This window comes from Apis mellifera, linkage group LG11 (assembly GCF_003254395.2).
Source record: "Apis mellifera strain DH4 linkage group LG11, Amel_HAv3.1, whole genome shotgun sequence".
NCBI lineage: Eukaryota > Metazoa > Arthropoda > Insecta > Hymenoptera > Apidae > Apis > Apis mellifera.
In genome coordinates, this window is record NC_037648.1 from 14,289,497 (window position 1) to 14,302,151 (window position 12,655).

A 12,655-nucleotide genomic window follows, 5' to 3' on the forward strand; every position below is an offset into this window, starting at 1 on the left:
TATTCTTAATATTCAATAGATATTCTTAACATTCTTCGATGAATTTCTGAATTTTTTTTCTGAATGATTTATTGTCAAATTAATCATGTTAAAAAAATCTATTTTTTGCAAACAAAAAGCCAGTATTTTAAAAACATTAAAGCAAAATATAAATGATTTACATTCAAATCTATTACAGAAATAATTGAATCTTATTTATATAGAAATGAAATGGAATTATTAGATTTATTAGATTATATTTATAAAGAGCTTATGTTATATATAAATAAAAGATTGTTGAGTAAGGATTATATTTGTATTTCTCGATTTTTTCACGCATTATATTAATATGATTTTAAGGTAAGATTATATAAGAATAAGATTATTGAATGAAAACGAAACATATGATTGACATAAATATAACCTCGTAAAACATATATGAACTTCTAAAATGACTGGAATATGTAATTATATGAAACCAAAATATAATAATAATATATTTCGATTGTTTACCGTTGTAAGTTTCTTGTTCAATATCAACATTTAAATTATATTTATTATTATATATATTATATTCAATTATTATACATTTTATTCTCATTCATTATTTTTATTTTATTTAGAAGGTATCTTCTAACCTAAAAAGTCCTGCACAATTTGATTTAATTGGACCGCCCGATCCAGTTTCAAATTTAAGACCTATTATTTTTGCGAAATCTGAAAATGAAAGTAAATTAGAAAAGAAATTTAGAGAAGCTAGGGAAGATACGCAGATTTGGAATCAAAATTTTTGGCGGGAACACAATAATAATTTCATTAAGGTATAACATTATTTTATATAATTAATATAAAATGTTAATTGAAAATATTTCAAATTTTGTTTATTAATCATGTCATAGGAACGCAGACAATTTCAAGAAACTCTTAAAGCTCAAGGAAAAACATCGATTACGGCAGATGATATGTCAATATTTTATAAAGAATTTTTAGATAAAAATTGGCACATGCATTTAAATTATAACGTTGCTTGGTATAAGAGAAATATTAAATTATTGTTCCTTGAGATTAGAGTAAGAATATCTAAATTAAAATTTAGATAATTAACAATGTTGATTCAACATCGTATATTGTACATATTTACAATGTAAGTCCATATTTATGCTTTATATGTAAGTTGTCAAAAATAGAATATATATATTATGAAATACATAAATACTATCAAGTATTCATTTATATATAATTATATTGAATATTTTAAAAACTTTCAACATAATTACAACTAAATTTAATTGTGTGTATACTACATTAACTATTTATTTTTAAATAATTTTCATATTATTGTAACACATTTGATTTCTTAAACATCCTATTTCATGTTGTTTTCTTTCAATAATCAATTGCATATATTTGTGTTGTTTTCTTTCACAAATAAGCTTCTTTTGATATTCTTTTATATTTTGATGTAACTTTTGATAAGCACATTTTGCAATAGCAATTGCTTTCTGTTTTTCTTTTTTCAAATAATCTATTTCTGCTGTAAGTTTTTTACATTGTTCACATTGTGATAAAATGCTTAATTTACTATCATTCTGATCTAATGTTATTTGCAAAGATTCATTTTTTTGTTTTTCTTTATGTAATTCATCTTTAAGTTCATTAAATTCAGAAGCAACTTGTTGAACTATTTCTTCACTATCATGCAATAACTAGCAAAAATAAATATTTGTTTAATATAATATTATTACTTTAAACTAAAACTATATAATTAAATTTATTAAACTAATTTATTTTTGTTATAAATACATTACCTTTTTCTGTTTTGATATTGTTTTATTTTGATCATCTATTATTTTTTCTTTTATTCTCAATTCAGACAAATGATTTTCTTTGCTAGTGTCTAATTCCTGTTTTAAACAATCACAAGTCTGTCTTTCTTCACATAAACAATGTTGCAAATGTTTTATTTTGTCTTCCATTTCTTTAAAAGTAGAATTATTTGAGTGCAATACTGTTTTTATCTCTGATAATTCAATATCCTATTAATATAAATGAAATCAGTATAAAATCATAATTTAATTTTTTATATTTGATTTTTTCTTTGTATTTACCTTTTGAGATAATTTTTTATCTTTCTCATGTATGTTATTTTGTTGTTTATTACATATACCAGTTACTTTACATATCCTTCTTTTCTGTATATTTATTATATTTGTGAGTTCTAAAATCATATTTATGAATTCTGTTCTCTCTTTATTTAAAGCATTTTCCTTTTCTTTGACTGCATATTTCATCTTGTTCACTTCTTTTTCAACCTCCTCACACCTTGTATGATTGAAGCATGCATTTAATATCTAAAGTGATTCTTAGATTATATTTTAAAGAAATAAGAATTTACATTTAAACTTATATTAAACATTATAAAATTACTTTTTAGATTCATCTTCTGAGAAAGATTTCAATTTGTTCATTAAAATGTCTCGTTCTTGCAATAAATCATTATTTTTATGTGTAATTTCAACAACCTGTTGCTGTAAAAAAATAATTGTTTTATAATTAATGAAAATATTATATATATATATTTTTTAATAATTTTTTATATTGTTATTTTAAAAAACAAATTAATTAAATATTAAAGCTATATTTTAAAAAATATATTTTTTTTAAAAGTATAGAATATAGAGTAGTAAAAATAAATAGTAAAAAAAAGAAATAAACAGAAATAAAATAAAAAAAGAACAAAAGGGTAAAATTGATAATTAATCAATTTAATCATCGCCATCTTTTAAATATTTTTAAAAATATTTGACACTTTATCTTATCTTGTTTTTGAAGAAACTGTATTGATTATCAATTTTTATTTTTCATTTTTATTCTTCTTTTATTGTTTTTTTGTTTTTTTTTTTTATATATTTACAACACTCTAAAAATGATATTGATTTTAATATATTTATAATTTCTCTACTTCTTTCATTCATTTCATTATGCAAAAAAAATATAGGATATCAAAATATATTTTGATTATTTCTCTTTCAAAACTATATCTTCAATGCAAAAAATATAAATATTTTGTTGTACAATATATCTCAACAATGATGATTTCGTAAAATATATATACTAATATATGATTCGAAGCATAGTGGTAAAATTTTAATTAAAGTATCGCCAATGCAATGAAGAAATAAAAAAAAAAAAATAGGAAGAAATTTTCAAATATTTTATTGAAAAATGATGTTGTCAAAAATTTATTTATTAAATTTTTTCTTTTTATTATTAAAAAATTTTGATATTTGATAAATCTAAAAAAAGAGTACACAAATTTCCATTTATAAATAAAATTTTTTAAAAGAAGTACATAATAATTATATATATTTATAATCAAAATATATGTATATTAAGAATAAATTTTTAAATTTTTAATATATGTATCTCATATTTTATATCTATATTTTAATATAAATATATTTATATTTATATTTTAAATATATATAAGTATGATCTGTAGTACATACTTGTAATTTTGTGATTTCATTTAATAATTCAGTTTTATCTTCTTTATCTGAATCCATTTGAATTTTTGATTGCTTTATTAAATCCATTGCAATTTTTCGTTGTTCTTCAGCTGTTTGTAATGCATCTTTTAAGCAAGCTGCTCTTTGTTCACTATCCTCTTTTAAACAATTTATATTGCAAGTCAAAGATTTTAATTTTTTTTCAAGTTCTTCAGTTTGTTTTTTTTCACTTAAAAGATCCTACAAATTACATTTATATAAATTTAAATAAACAAAAAATAATTATTTTAAATAAAACCTTTTGAATTCTCTCAAAAATTTTTTTGTCTTTTGCACAAACATCTACAATATTATTAATTTCTCCTAATTCGTTTACAGAATTCGCATTTATTTTCTCCTGTTCTATTATTTCAGTTTGTATATCTGTTTTTAAAGTTATAAAATTATTATCTTTTGTTGGAATAGTTTGTTCGCCTTTCTCTTCAAATGTATCAATTATTTCATCTTGTACTTTATAAAACTGTGGAGTTATTTGATCAGATTTGTTTTCTTTTTCTAACTCAATCAACTCTTTATGTGGAGTTATTTTATTAGATTTATTTTTTTCCTCTAATTCAATTAATTCAGGTTTCTCTAGCTCAATCAACTTAGGTTTCTCTGGCTCAATCAACTTAGGTTTCTCTAGCTCAATCAACTTAGGTTTCTCTGGCTCAATCAACTTAGGTTTCTCTGGCTCAATCAACTTAGGTTTCTCTGGCTCAATCAACTTAGGTTTCTCTGGCTCAATCAACTTAGGTTTCTCTGGCTCAATCAACTTAGGTTTCTCTGGCTCAATCAACTTAGGTTTCTCTAATTCAATCAACTTAGGTTCCTCTACTTCTTTCAATTCTGTAATATCTTTTATTTTATCATTTATATTATTTTTTATTTTATCATCTTTAACTTCATCTCTGAAATCTAATAAATAATTTCATATTAATAATATTCTATAAGTTTTTTTTAAATCAATAACATTAATATACCTTCAATTGATGAAATATTTTTATACAAATGTAACTTTCTGCGTGTTTTACATTTTTCTGGAGTGCATACTATCCTTTTTTTACGAGTGTCATATGTACATTCATCAGTACAATTGCGCATGTTTAATTTCTCTTTTAAATATAAAATTTTTTGAGCACAATAACAACATTTGCCAAAGTAATTGGGTATAGCACACTACACATACATATAGTTTTTTTTTATAATTATTATATTTCTTATAATTATATATTATGTATTTTTATAACAATTATTATTTACTTTTTTACATGTTGTATAAGGATACACATTATATTCTTCTTCCATTTTTTGTAGTTTAGAAATAATGATGAGCTGTCTATTGAGAGTATCAAGTCGCGTTGAAATATTGTGCATCCCAAATTTTAATTAATATTTTAGAATTAATTGTCATAATAATTTATTTCTTTTATGTAGATTCTAAATTACTGACATTTAAATAAATGATATAGTATATGATAGATATGAAATTGTTGAGCATCCATTTTGCATAGATTGTCTTTTTTTTTATTTATGTAATCTCTCAATTTATTATTGATGTACATTTACAAAATTTATTTTGAGCTGATATTACAACACTCTTTCGAATAACAACGAATTAGACAAAAGTAACGCACACAATGCAAAATAATGGTAGTAGACAATCATCTACTAACAAAAAAAGTAGATATTCTTAAGTACTATTATTTGTGCAATGTATTGTCGTTACTTAAAGTTATTTAAGCAAAAAAGATCGCATTATATATCGTGGAATATCTTGTTTCTCTGGGGATTTGGATTATGGATAGCTCTGTGTACAAGTAATATGTATAATTCAATTATAATAGAACAAGGTAAATGTTTGTTAAAGTAAATTTATTATTGATAAATAGAATAATAATTTTAATTTAACGTTAATTTATTTTATAAAATTCAGATCTTGGAATTACATATAATACCTCAATAAAGACAAAGAATATAGAAGATATCGTAAATATTACAAAAACAAATTATAATTTTTGTAACATGATATTAATATTAAAAATTATGCTTCAATATATTTATATCATTGTATCTATATCTTTTATACTATTTTTCATATATTCACATGGTTATTTAAAAAAAGTGATAAATAAATGGAAAAATATGTAAGTAAAATTTTCTTAATATAAAATATTAATAATTGCATTTTTAATTTAAATTGATTTTCACAGGATGTGTAGCAGTTCAATTATTCCTTATTTTGAAACTTTCTTAAAAAGTCGTAAAAAAAATGTTTTTAATAAAAATGATTCTGCTATGTTAGAATTTAGAAGAAAATTTATGACAAATTCTGAAATCAATCAGAATACATTCTATTTTCAAACAAATTTAAGTTATGATGGTGAAGAAGATAAATTGAACTTGGAAAAAAATAAAAATATATTGGATAAAGATATAAATATTGTTCAAAATGAAATTATTTTTAATACTTATACATTATTGCTTTTCAACAATTGTGAACTTAATCAATACTTCAATAATCAACAATTAAAAAGTTATTTATCAATGAAGCATTTCATATGTCAAGATTCACAGTTTATAAAAAGTAATTTGAAAAATTCAAATAATTATAAAAGAAATGATAATTCTTTATCAAAAAAAATTATACAAAGAGGCATTGTTAGCTCTTCACCAGAATTTCAAAATTTTTTAGCAAATTTAAAGAAATCTCAATTTTTTTATCCATGCCTATTAGAAGTATCTACAAGTTACATGATCCATATAAAATCAATACATAAATAATTATTTTACGTGCCTCATTTTAAATAAAATATTTTTATTTGTATTTGAACGTTTTTATTTTTAAACTTTTAAAATTTTAATATATTATAAAAATATACTCTTTACTGTAATTTAATTTTATATTTTTTTTTAGCATAGTATAACACTTATGTATTTCTAAATAGTGGACAAATCATTTATTTAGAGTTTTAATATATATAGAATAATTAATATTTTTAACAATTGTTTTCCATAAAAAATGTATAAAAATACACAATATTTCGAAAATTATCTTCTTTATTACATAAAATTTAAGAATTAAAATTAAAAGGATTGAATTTAATTAAAAAGAAAAAAAAACAGAATATATGTATGTAACATCATTATAAGATTATATTTTATATGAAATTATTTACAGTTTTTTTGGTATAATTTTAAAAAAAAGAATGAGATGATACAAAAGGCTAACCTTCGAATATTTAAAATAGTTTAAATATAGCTGAAAGCTATCATCTTGTTGTTTTTAATTACAACAGAAATATTATGTCCTGGAAAATTTTATGTAGTATTTTGTAAAACTGTTCGCGTTCTTTTTGCGTTACCTGTTTTACAACTGTTTACATTGCTAGCAAATCTTAATGAATTCAATGTTTCATTATAACATTCGTCTAAAGGAGATATATTCAATAGCATTAAAGTCTTTGAATTACCACCTAAAGATGGCATTAATAAATGAGTGAGTTTGGAATTTCTGTATGGAATGTGTTCCTGCTTTTTTAAGAGAGCAAGAATAACATTGCCCAAATTTGCCAATGATTTATTTATATTTTTCGTTTCTGCTAATCGTACCGATTCTTCACCTTTCAATCTTTCAGATCCTGCTAAATCAACTAAATTCAAGTTTCCTATCGAAACCTCTTCTTTTGTCTTATGCATTCCAATTAGTTTTATTCTTGCTACTGAATGCGATCTTGATGATCTAAAATTAAATTTTACAATTATAAATCTATTTTTTATTTATAAGGCATAAAAAAAATGTAAATATACCGTTCATTCGATTGAGTAGCTGCAACTGCTCTATTACGTTGTGCTGTTAAAAGACATTCATGTAATTCTTCAGGACTGTGAATTTCCTCTATTTTAAGATTGCTCACATACAAATCATGTCCCTTACTATCAGCCATTCTAATTTCATGTATTTTCGATTGAGAATCAAGTAAATCAACAATATGTTCATTATAAATTTCAAGAAAACTAGCTTCTATTCGATATTCCCAGCCAAGTAACTGAAATTCTTTCATTTCTTCAAATATATGTCGTACCTGAATCAATAAAAAAAATTTTTTTGCAAATAAATATATATTATATATAGATATATATATATATTAACAAAGAATATATACCGTTCTAGGAATCATGCCTTCTTTTTCAATGCCTGGTAAACCTTCCATTGTGTATGTTTTACCAGAACCAGTCTGACCATATGCAAATACACAAACATTATACCCTTCTAGGGCAGATTGAACTAACAAAGCTAATTCTTCAAAAATATCTTTTTGATTAGCTGTTGAAGGGAACACTTTATCAAAAGTAAATTCTTGTCGGGTTCCTCTTAATTTCCCACTACAACTAACTGCATCAGATCCATCAAATTTTCCTACCTCAATAGTGCATTCATCTATAAAGTTCATAATACACATCCTACGGATAACATAGATATTTATTACAAAATGTATTGTATTTAAAAATTAAATATATGTATTATGTATATAATACATACGGTTTTCCAAATTCATTTGGAGTCCTAGGACGGACTCTACAAAATACTCTTATATTTCCTTTCATTTCTTGTATTGCATTATGCAAAATTCTACGATCTTTGTCCATTGTATGAACCAAGGATTGCAAATCATTTTTATCTGTAGTCAATTTTTCATTAACCTTTCTTTCAGCTTCCAAGTTTGTTTCTAAATCTTTTATTAAAAATTCATGTTTTAGAAGTAATGTTTCTTGAGAAATACATTTTTCTTTAAATTCTTCCAATATTTTTGAAACATTTTTAAATGATTCTTCTGTATCTTTCAAACATTTTTTTAAATTTTCTTTTTCTTCTTGCATTTTATTTATTTCTAATTTTAATTCATTAAGTTCATTATTTAATGTCTTATTTAAATTTTCATATTCTTCTGCTTTCATTTTACATGCATTTTCATTTGTCTTCAATATATTCAATTGTTCTTGAATTTCATTATATTTTGATAAAGTTTCTTTATATTTCTGTCGTATACTAGACAGTTCGTCACTAGTATGAGCCAATCGACCCTTTAAGTCCCATTTTGAAGGCTTAGTTGTAGTATTATTTTGTACTTTTTTATTTGTAGTATCTTGACTAGATTTGCTAATAGTATTACTTGTTAATGTAGTGCCAGTTCGTTGCACAGCTTTTGGCTTAATAGGAGGTTTAGTAAAAGGTTTTTTAGTTTCTCCATGTACAATAGGAACATTAGCTGGTCTTTTCATAGCTCTAGTAGTAATAGAAGACATAGTTTTTGATCTACTTAAAATTTGTTTTGCTGGAGGTTTATTTTCATTTCTACATTTTGCAGTGATATTTATTGTACTTTTAGTTTTTTTTAATTTATCAGAAACATGATTAGAGCTTGCATCAGGCAAATCATTTTGGTATTTTGGCATTTTTTGATTATTTGTTTTTATATTTTCTGTACTTACTACTTTTGATAAATTAAATTTTGGCTTTGGTAAACGTGACTCCATCTATGTAGAATTATTAAAGATAGAGATTAATATAATAATAATAATAAAAATATATTGCATGCTTTTAAAAAATTTAACTAAATCTATATATATATAAACACATAAAATCACAATTTGTAATGCATTACTTAATAATTATCAATTTTATTCCTCTTCATGCATCTTTAAATCAACCATTTCATAAATTGGAAATTAAAAAATCACTTTCAATAATGAATTATTTATCTACAACTAAAATACATTGTTCGTGATCAGAAATTTATGTACGAACGATATAATTATCTAAAACAAACCTCGTATACCAAAATAATACAATCAAGTCCCTCGTAGTCACACGTTTATAAATTATTCATTTATTGTTAAATTACCCAATAATTTTAAAAGAATATGTTTATTCAAATCACACTCAAATGCATATTTTTTGTTATATTCGTGTCACAAATTCAAATTAAATATAATTTTCAGGAAAACTTAAAATATTCACATAGAATGCTTTGTACAACATTCAAAGAGCGGTTAAATAATATCCGCTGCGGTATTTGAACTTGAATTTGCTTGAAAATAGCCAATCAGAAAATTACTAATGTGAGAACCAATCATTTGACACTATATAAAAGATACAACCAATGACAATACTTAAGACTAATAAATATGAAAAATTTTATTTTTATTAATTTTTTTCATATTACATTCAATATTGAATAAAAAAAAAATAAGGAATTATGAGAATAAATAATTTTATAAATAAATGAATATTTTGATTGAATATATTCTTCTAAACAATTTCTAAGTGATTTTTTTTAATAAATTTTAATCAAAATATTTAATATCATTAAAATATTCAAAAAATGAAATATTTTTGAAAAATAATAGATTGCTTTATAATCGAATGAAATGTGACGAAAAGTTTAAGGAAAACATTTTTGAATGGCAGAGTTTATACTTTTATCAAAATGACGTTTCTATGGACACGTTGTCACAAATCTCCACACAATCTGTTTGTGAACATGCGCAGTGTGCACTAAAGATTAGCAAGATTTTCTATTCGCGCGAAAGTAGTGACAATTGGTTTGGAACGAATTAAAATCTCTTTCTCTCGAGGAAATAATTTAAAAACATGTCAGGAAAATCAAAAGCATTTACAAAAGAAGAAGAACTTCTTCTTCAAGATTTCTCAAGAAATGTATCAACAAAATCTTCAGCTTTATTTTACGGCAATGCTTTTATTGTTTCGGCAATTCCCATCTGTGAGTGTATATTCTTCACAAGTTTATAAATATTATTTATATCATTATTTCATAAATATATATGAATTTTATTATAAATTTCATATATGTTTATATTATATAATTTTATTAAATGAAATAATTATATAGAAACTGTAATTATTTTTAAGATAACCTCTACATATTTTTATATTACAGGGCTTTTTTGGAGAATTCATTTGATCGATATCTATGCCAATCTAATTTCCTTTGTTTTAGTCACATTAGCGAGTACATATACTCTTGCTCTTGCATATAAAAATACGAAATTCGTGTTGAAACATAAGGTATTGTAAATTATTAAGAAAAGATTTCATTAATATAGTTATGTTAAAAAAAGTATTCATATTTTTAGATTTTAATATTTTATTTTAAAAAATTAATTATTAAATTAAATAAAAAAATTATATATTTTTTTAGATTGCAGTAAAAAGAGAAGATGCAGTGACAAAGGAAATGAGTAGAAAGTTATCAGAAGATAAAAAAATGAGTAAAAAGGAAAAAGATGAAAGGTAAAAAATTATTAAACTCAAGAAATAATATTAGATATATATATATTTAAAAAAATTTAATGTAAAATAATTAAATTTTCAGAATTTTATGGAAAAAAAATGAAGTAGCTGATTATGAAGCAACAACATTTTCAATTTTTTACAATAATGCCTTATTTTTAGCTCTTGTAATTGTATGTTCTTTCTATATTCTAAAGACATTTACACCAGCTGTAAATTATATACTTTCTGTGGGTGCAATGAGTGCATTGTTAGCATTATTATCGACTGGATCTCAATAAAATACATGTTATAGAAATATATATATGGAATGCATAATGGTAATCATTTAATTAAATTAAAATCATCGATACATGTGTGATTCTGCAATTGTTTTTATGAGTGAATGAATAAATTTAATAAAATCGTTTTTAATTATAATAGTTTCACTGATTTACATTGAATTTAAATTTATACCGATTTCAGACAAAATCATTAAATGCTTTTTTATATAATTTAGATAGTGATTTTAACAGGATATAATAAGTTTTTTGTCAACTTTATATCAAAATTATGCATATCTTATATTTAGATATGAAAAAGATTAATAATATAAAAATATAACGAAGAAGATCAATCGCTTATTATGGAAAGAATTTCATAATTGGAAATTATTAATACGTGGATCGATAATATTTGCATTACAACAGTTCGAGTTATAATTTACCGTCGTTTGCGGCAACTGAATATTTTCGTTCGAATTAATTAAACTGATTCTATTACCGATGACGAATTATAACGGATCGCAGATTGTAATCCATTATATGCAGTCCAACACGACCATTCTAATGCTTTATTTGCTTGTTTAACTTGGACACATGCCAACGTATAACCCGTCGAAAGAAAATCTCTCGCCAAATTGTATATTCTATTCTTATGCAGAAGTGAAAATGCAAACATTCATTTATATCACTACTATGCCATTATCATTTGCATTTTGTTGCATTAAGAGTTGTTATACTTTGTACAATATAATCCGTAATTTTAAATTAATATTTGTCGGAGTAATATAATATCTAAAATTCTTGTATCTTAAGAATGAAAAATTTATAAATTTATGTTTATTGGTGCATTTATGTATGTGTATATCACGGAATAATTTTGCAAGGTTGTTATAACGTGAGAAACTCATATTGGCGCAATTGTAGCTATGCATTTGGCAAAAACATATCAGTTTCCTTGTTTGATTTATGTCGCCACGTGATATTCGCGTAATTTTCACAATATTCTTTGAATAAACTGCGATTCAATTATTATATAGGAAACATTAGGAAATTAGAGCCTACCAAAGCTTAAAATCCCTCAACAGCTGGATCAAACATACGACAATTACTCCGTTCAATAATAAATAATAGTTTACAAGATTTACTGCAACATATTACTCAGTTGCATATATTTTGGATCATTTCCAAATCCCAAACTACATTCTCCAGATAACTCGTTGATTGTTGCGCGATTTGGATTATCCAATCCTTATTATTCGGCAACAATTATCAATAACAATCATTTTATTAAATATTTTATTAAAAAATCGTGACTAACGTTTGTCATTATTGATGGAATCTTTCGAGAAAAGATATAAAATCTTGAGTTTTATCGCACAATGAGTTTTCTACTGCTCGTTCGATTCGCGTTTCAGCATTTAACAGACGAATCGGTCAATGTTATGCGATTTTATGTGCTGCTGGATTTCTATTCAAAATAATTACATCATGCACCCAGAAAACTAACCGTTTGATTTGAATATAATATGCGTATACAATCAAAATTTGAA

At 23.3% G+C, this 12,655-nt stretch overlaps 5 protein-coding genes across 8 annotated transcripts; 3 read left to right on the forward strand and 2 right to left on the reverse strand.

Annotated features, from left to right (window-relative positions):
• The first annotated feature begins 247 nt into the window (after nt 1-247).
• LOC102654090 (apoptogenic protein 1, mitochondrial) lies at nt 248-1,192 on the forward strand. Its single transcript, XM_016915220.1, has 3 exons — nt 248-496; nt 603-800; nt 879-1,192. Exons 1-3 carry the CDS (start codon nt 431-433, stop codon nt 1,077-1,079), a joined length of 465 nt encoding a protein of 154 aa, XP_016770709.1. The 5' UTR covers nt 248-430; the 3' UTR covers nt 1,080-1,192.
• Nucleotides 1,193-1,226: 34 nt separating this feature from the next.
• On the reverse strand, nt 1,227-4,922 carry LOC102654041 (putative leucine-rich repeat-containing protein DDB_G0290503). Its single transcript, XM_026443701.1, has 5 exons — nt 4,791-4,922; nt 2,407-2,507; nt 2,088-2,301; nt 1,788-2,015; nt 1,227-1,685 (listed from the first exon to the last, which is right to left on the reverse strand). The coding sequence occupies exons 1-5, from the start codon at nt 4,902-4,904 to the stop codon at nt 1,299-1,301; spliced, it is 1,044 nt and encodes a 347-aa protein (XP_026299486.1). The 5' UTR covers nt 4,905-4,922; the 3' UTR covers nt 1,227-1,298.
• A 287-nt stretch (nt 4,923-5,209) lies between these two features.
• Nucleotides 5,210-6,537, forward strand: LOC102653994. Its single transcript, XM_006566546.3, has 3 exons — nt 5,210-5,380; nt 5,464-5,674; nt 5,741-6,537. Exons 1-3 carry the CDS (start codon nt 5,242-5,244, stop codon nt 6,309-6,311), a joined length of 921 nt encoding a protein of 306 aa, XP_006566609.2. The 5' UTR covers nt 5,210-5,241; the 3' UTR covers nt 6,312-6,537.
• Nucleotides 6,538-6,663: 126 nt separating this feature from the next.
• On the reverse strand, nt 6,664-9,729 carry LOC726506 (kinesin 14). Of its 4 annotated transcripts, none has more exons than XM_006566545.3 (5): nt 9,434-9,729; nt 8,071-9,065; nt 7,694-7,991; nt 7,338-7,612; nt 6,664-7,269 (listed from the first exon to the last, which is right to left on the reverse strand). In XM_006566545.3, exons 2-5 carry the CDS (start codon nt 9,063-9,065, stop codon nt 6,849-6,851), a joined length of 1,989 nt encoding a protein of 662 aa, XP_006566608.1. In that variant the 5' UTR covers nt 9,434-9,729; the 3' UTR covers nt 6,664-6,848. The 4 variants fall into 4 exon arrangements, with proteins under 4 accessions (XP_006566608.1, XP_006566607.1, XP_001122238.2 ...); XM_006566544.3 differs by having other exon boundaries at nt 9,368-9,729; XM_001122238.5 differs by having other exon boundaries at nt 9,359-9,728.
• Nucleotides 9,730-10,050: 321 nt separating this feature from the next.
• LOC552295 (translocon-associated protein subunit gamma) lies at nt 10,051-11,262 on the forward strand. The gene is made up of 4 exons (XM_624671.6): nt 10,051-10,312; nt 10,490-10,617; nt 10,751-10,842; nt 10,925-11,262. Exons 1-4 carry the CDS (start codon nt 10,183-10,185, stop codon nt 11,121-11,123), a joined length of 549 nt encoding a protein of 182 aa, XP_624674.1. The 5' UTR covers nt 10,051-10,182; the 3' UTR covers nt 11,124-11,262.
• Nucleotides 11,263-12,655: the final 1,393 nt, after the last annotated feature.

Coding starts and splice junctions, on each gene's coding strand:
- LOC102654090 (XM_016915220.1), top strand. CDS start 431: ATGACTGGAATATGTAATTATATGAAACCAAAATATAATAATAATATA. Junction 497..602: donor TATTTCGATTGTTTACCGTT/GTAAGTTTCTTG, acceptor TATTTTATTTAG/AAGGTATCTTCTAACCTAAA. Junction 801..878: donor ACAATAATAATTTCATTAAG/GTATAACATTAT, acceptor ATCATGTCATAG/GAACGCAGACAATTTCAAGA.
- LOC102654041 (XM_026443701.1), bottom strand. CDS start 4,904: ATGCACAATATTTCAACGCGACTTGATACTCTCAATAGACAGCTCATC. Junction 2,302..2,406: donor TCAGAAGATGAATCTAAAAA/GTAATTTTATAA, acceptor CAATCATACAAG/GTGTGAGGAGGTTGAAAAAG. Junction 2,016..2,087: donor ATAAAAAATTATCTCAAAAG/GTAAATACAAAG, acceptor TTATATTAATAG/GATATTGAATTATCAGAGAT.
- LOC102653994 (XM_006566546.3), top strand. CDS start 5,242: ATGTATTGTCGTTACTTAAAGTTATTTAAGCAAAAAAGATCGCATTAT. Junction 5,381..5,463: donor TTCAATTATAATAGAACAAG/GTAAATGTTTGT, acceptor TATAAAATTCAG/ATCTTGGAATTACATATAAT. Junction 5,675..5,740: donor ATAAATAAATGGAAAAATAT/GTAAGTAAAATT, acceptor TGATTTTCACAG/GATGTGTAGCAGTTCAATTA.
- LOC726506 (XM_006566545.3), bottom strand. CDS start 9,065: ATGGAGTCACGTTTACCAAAGCCAAAATTTAATTTATCAAAAGTAGTA. Junction 7,613..7,693: donor AAGGCATGATTCCTAGAACG/GTATATATTCTT, acceptor TTATTGATTCAG/GTACGACATATATTTGAAGA. Junction 7,270..7,337: donor GCTACTCAATCGAATGAACG/GTATATTTACAT, acceptor ATTTAATTTTAG/ATCATCAAGATCGCATTCAG.
- LOC552295 (XM_624671.6), top strand. CDS start 10,183: ATGTCAGGAAAATCAAAAGCATTTACAAAAGAAGAAGAACTTCTTCTT. Junction 10,618..10,750: donor AATTCGTGTTGAAACATAAG/GTATTGTAAATT, acceptor ATATTTTTTTAG/ATTGCAGTAAAAAGAGAAGA. Junction 10,843..10,924: donor AAAAAGGAAAAAGATGAAAG/GTAAAAAATTAT, acceptor TTAAATTTTCAG/AATTTTATGGAAAAAAAATG.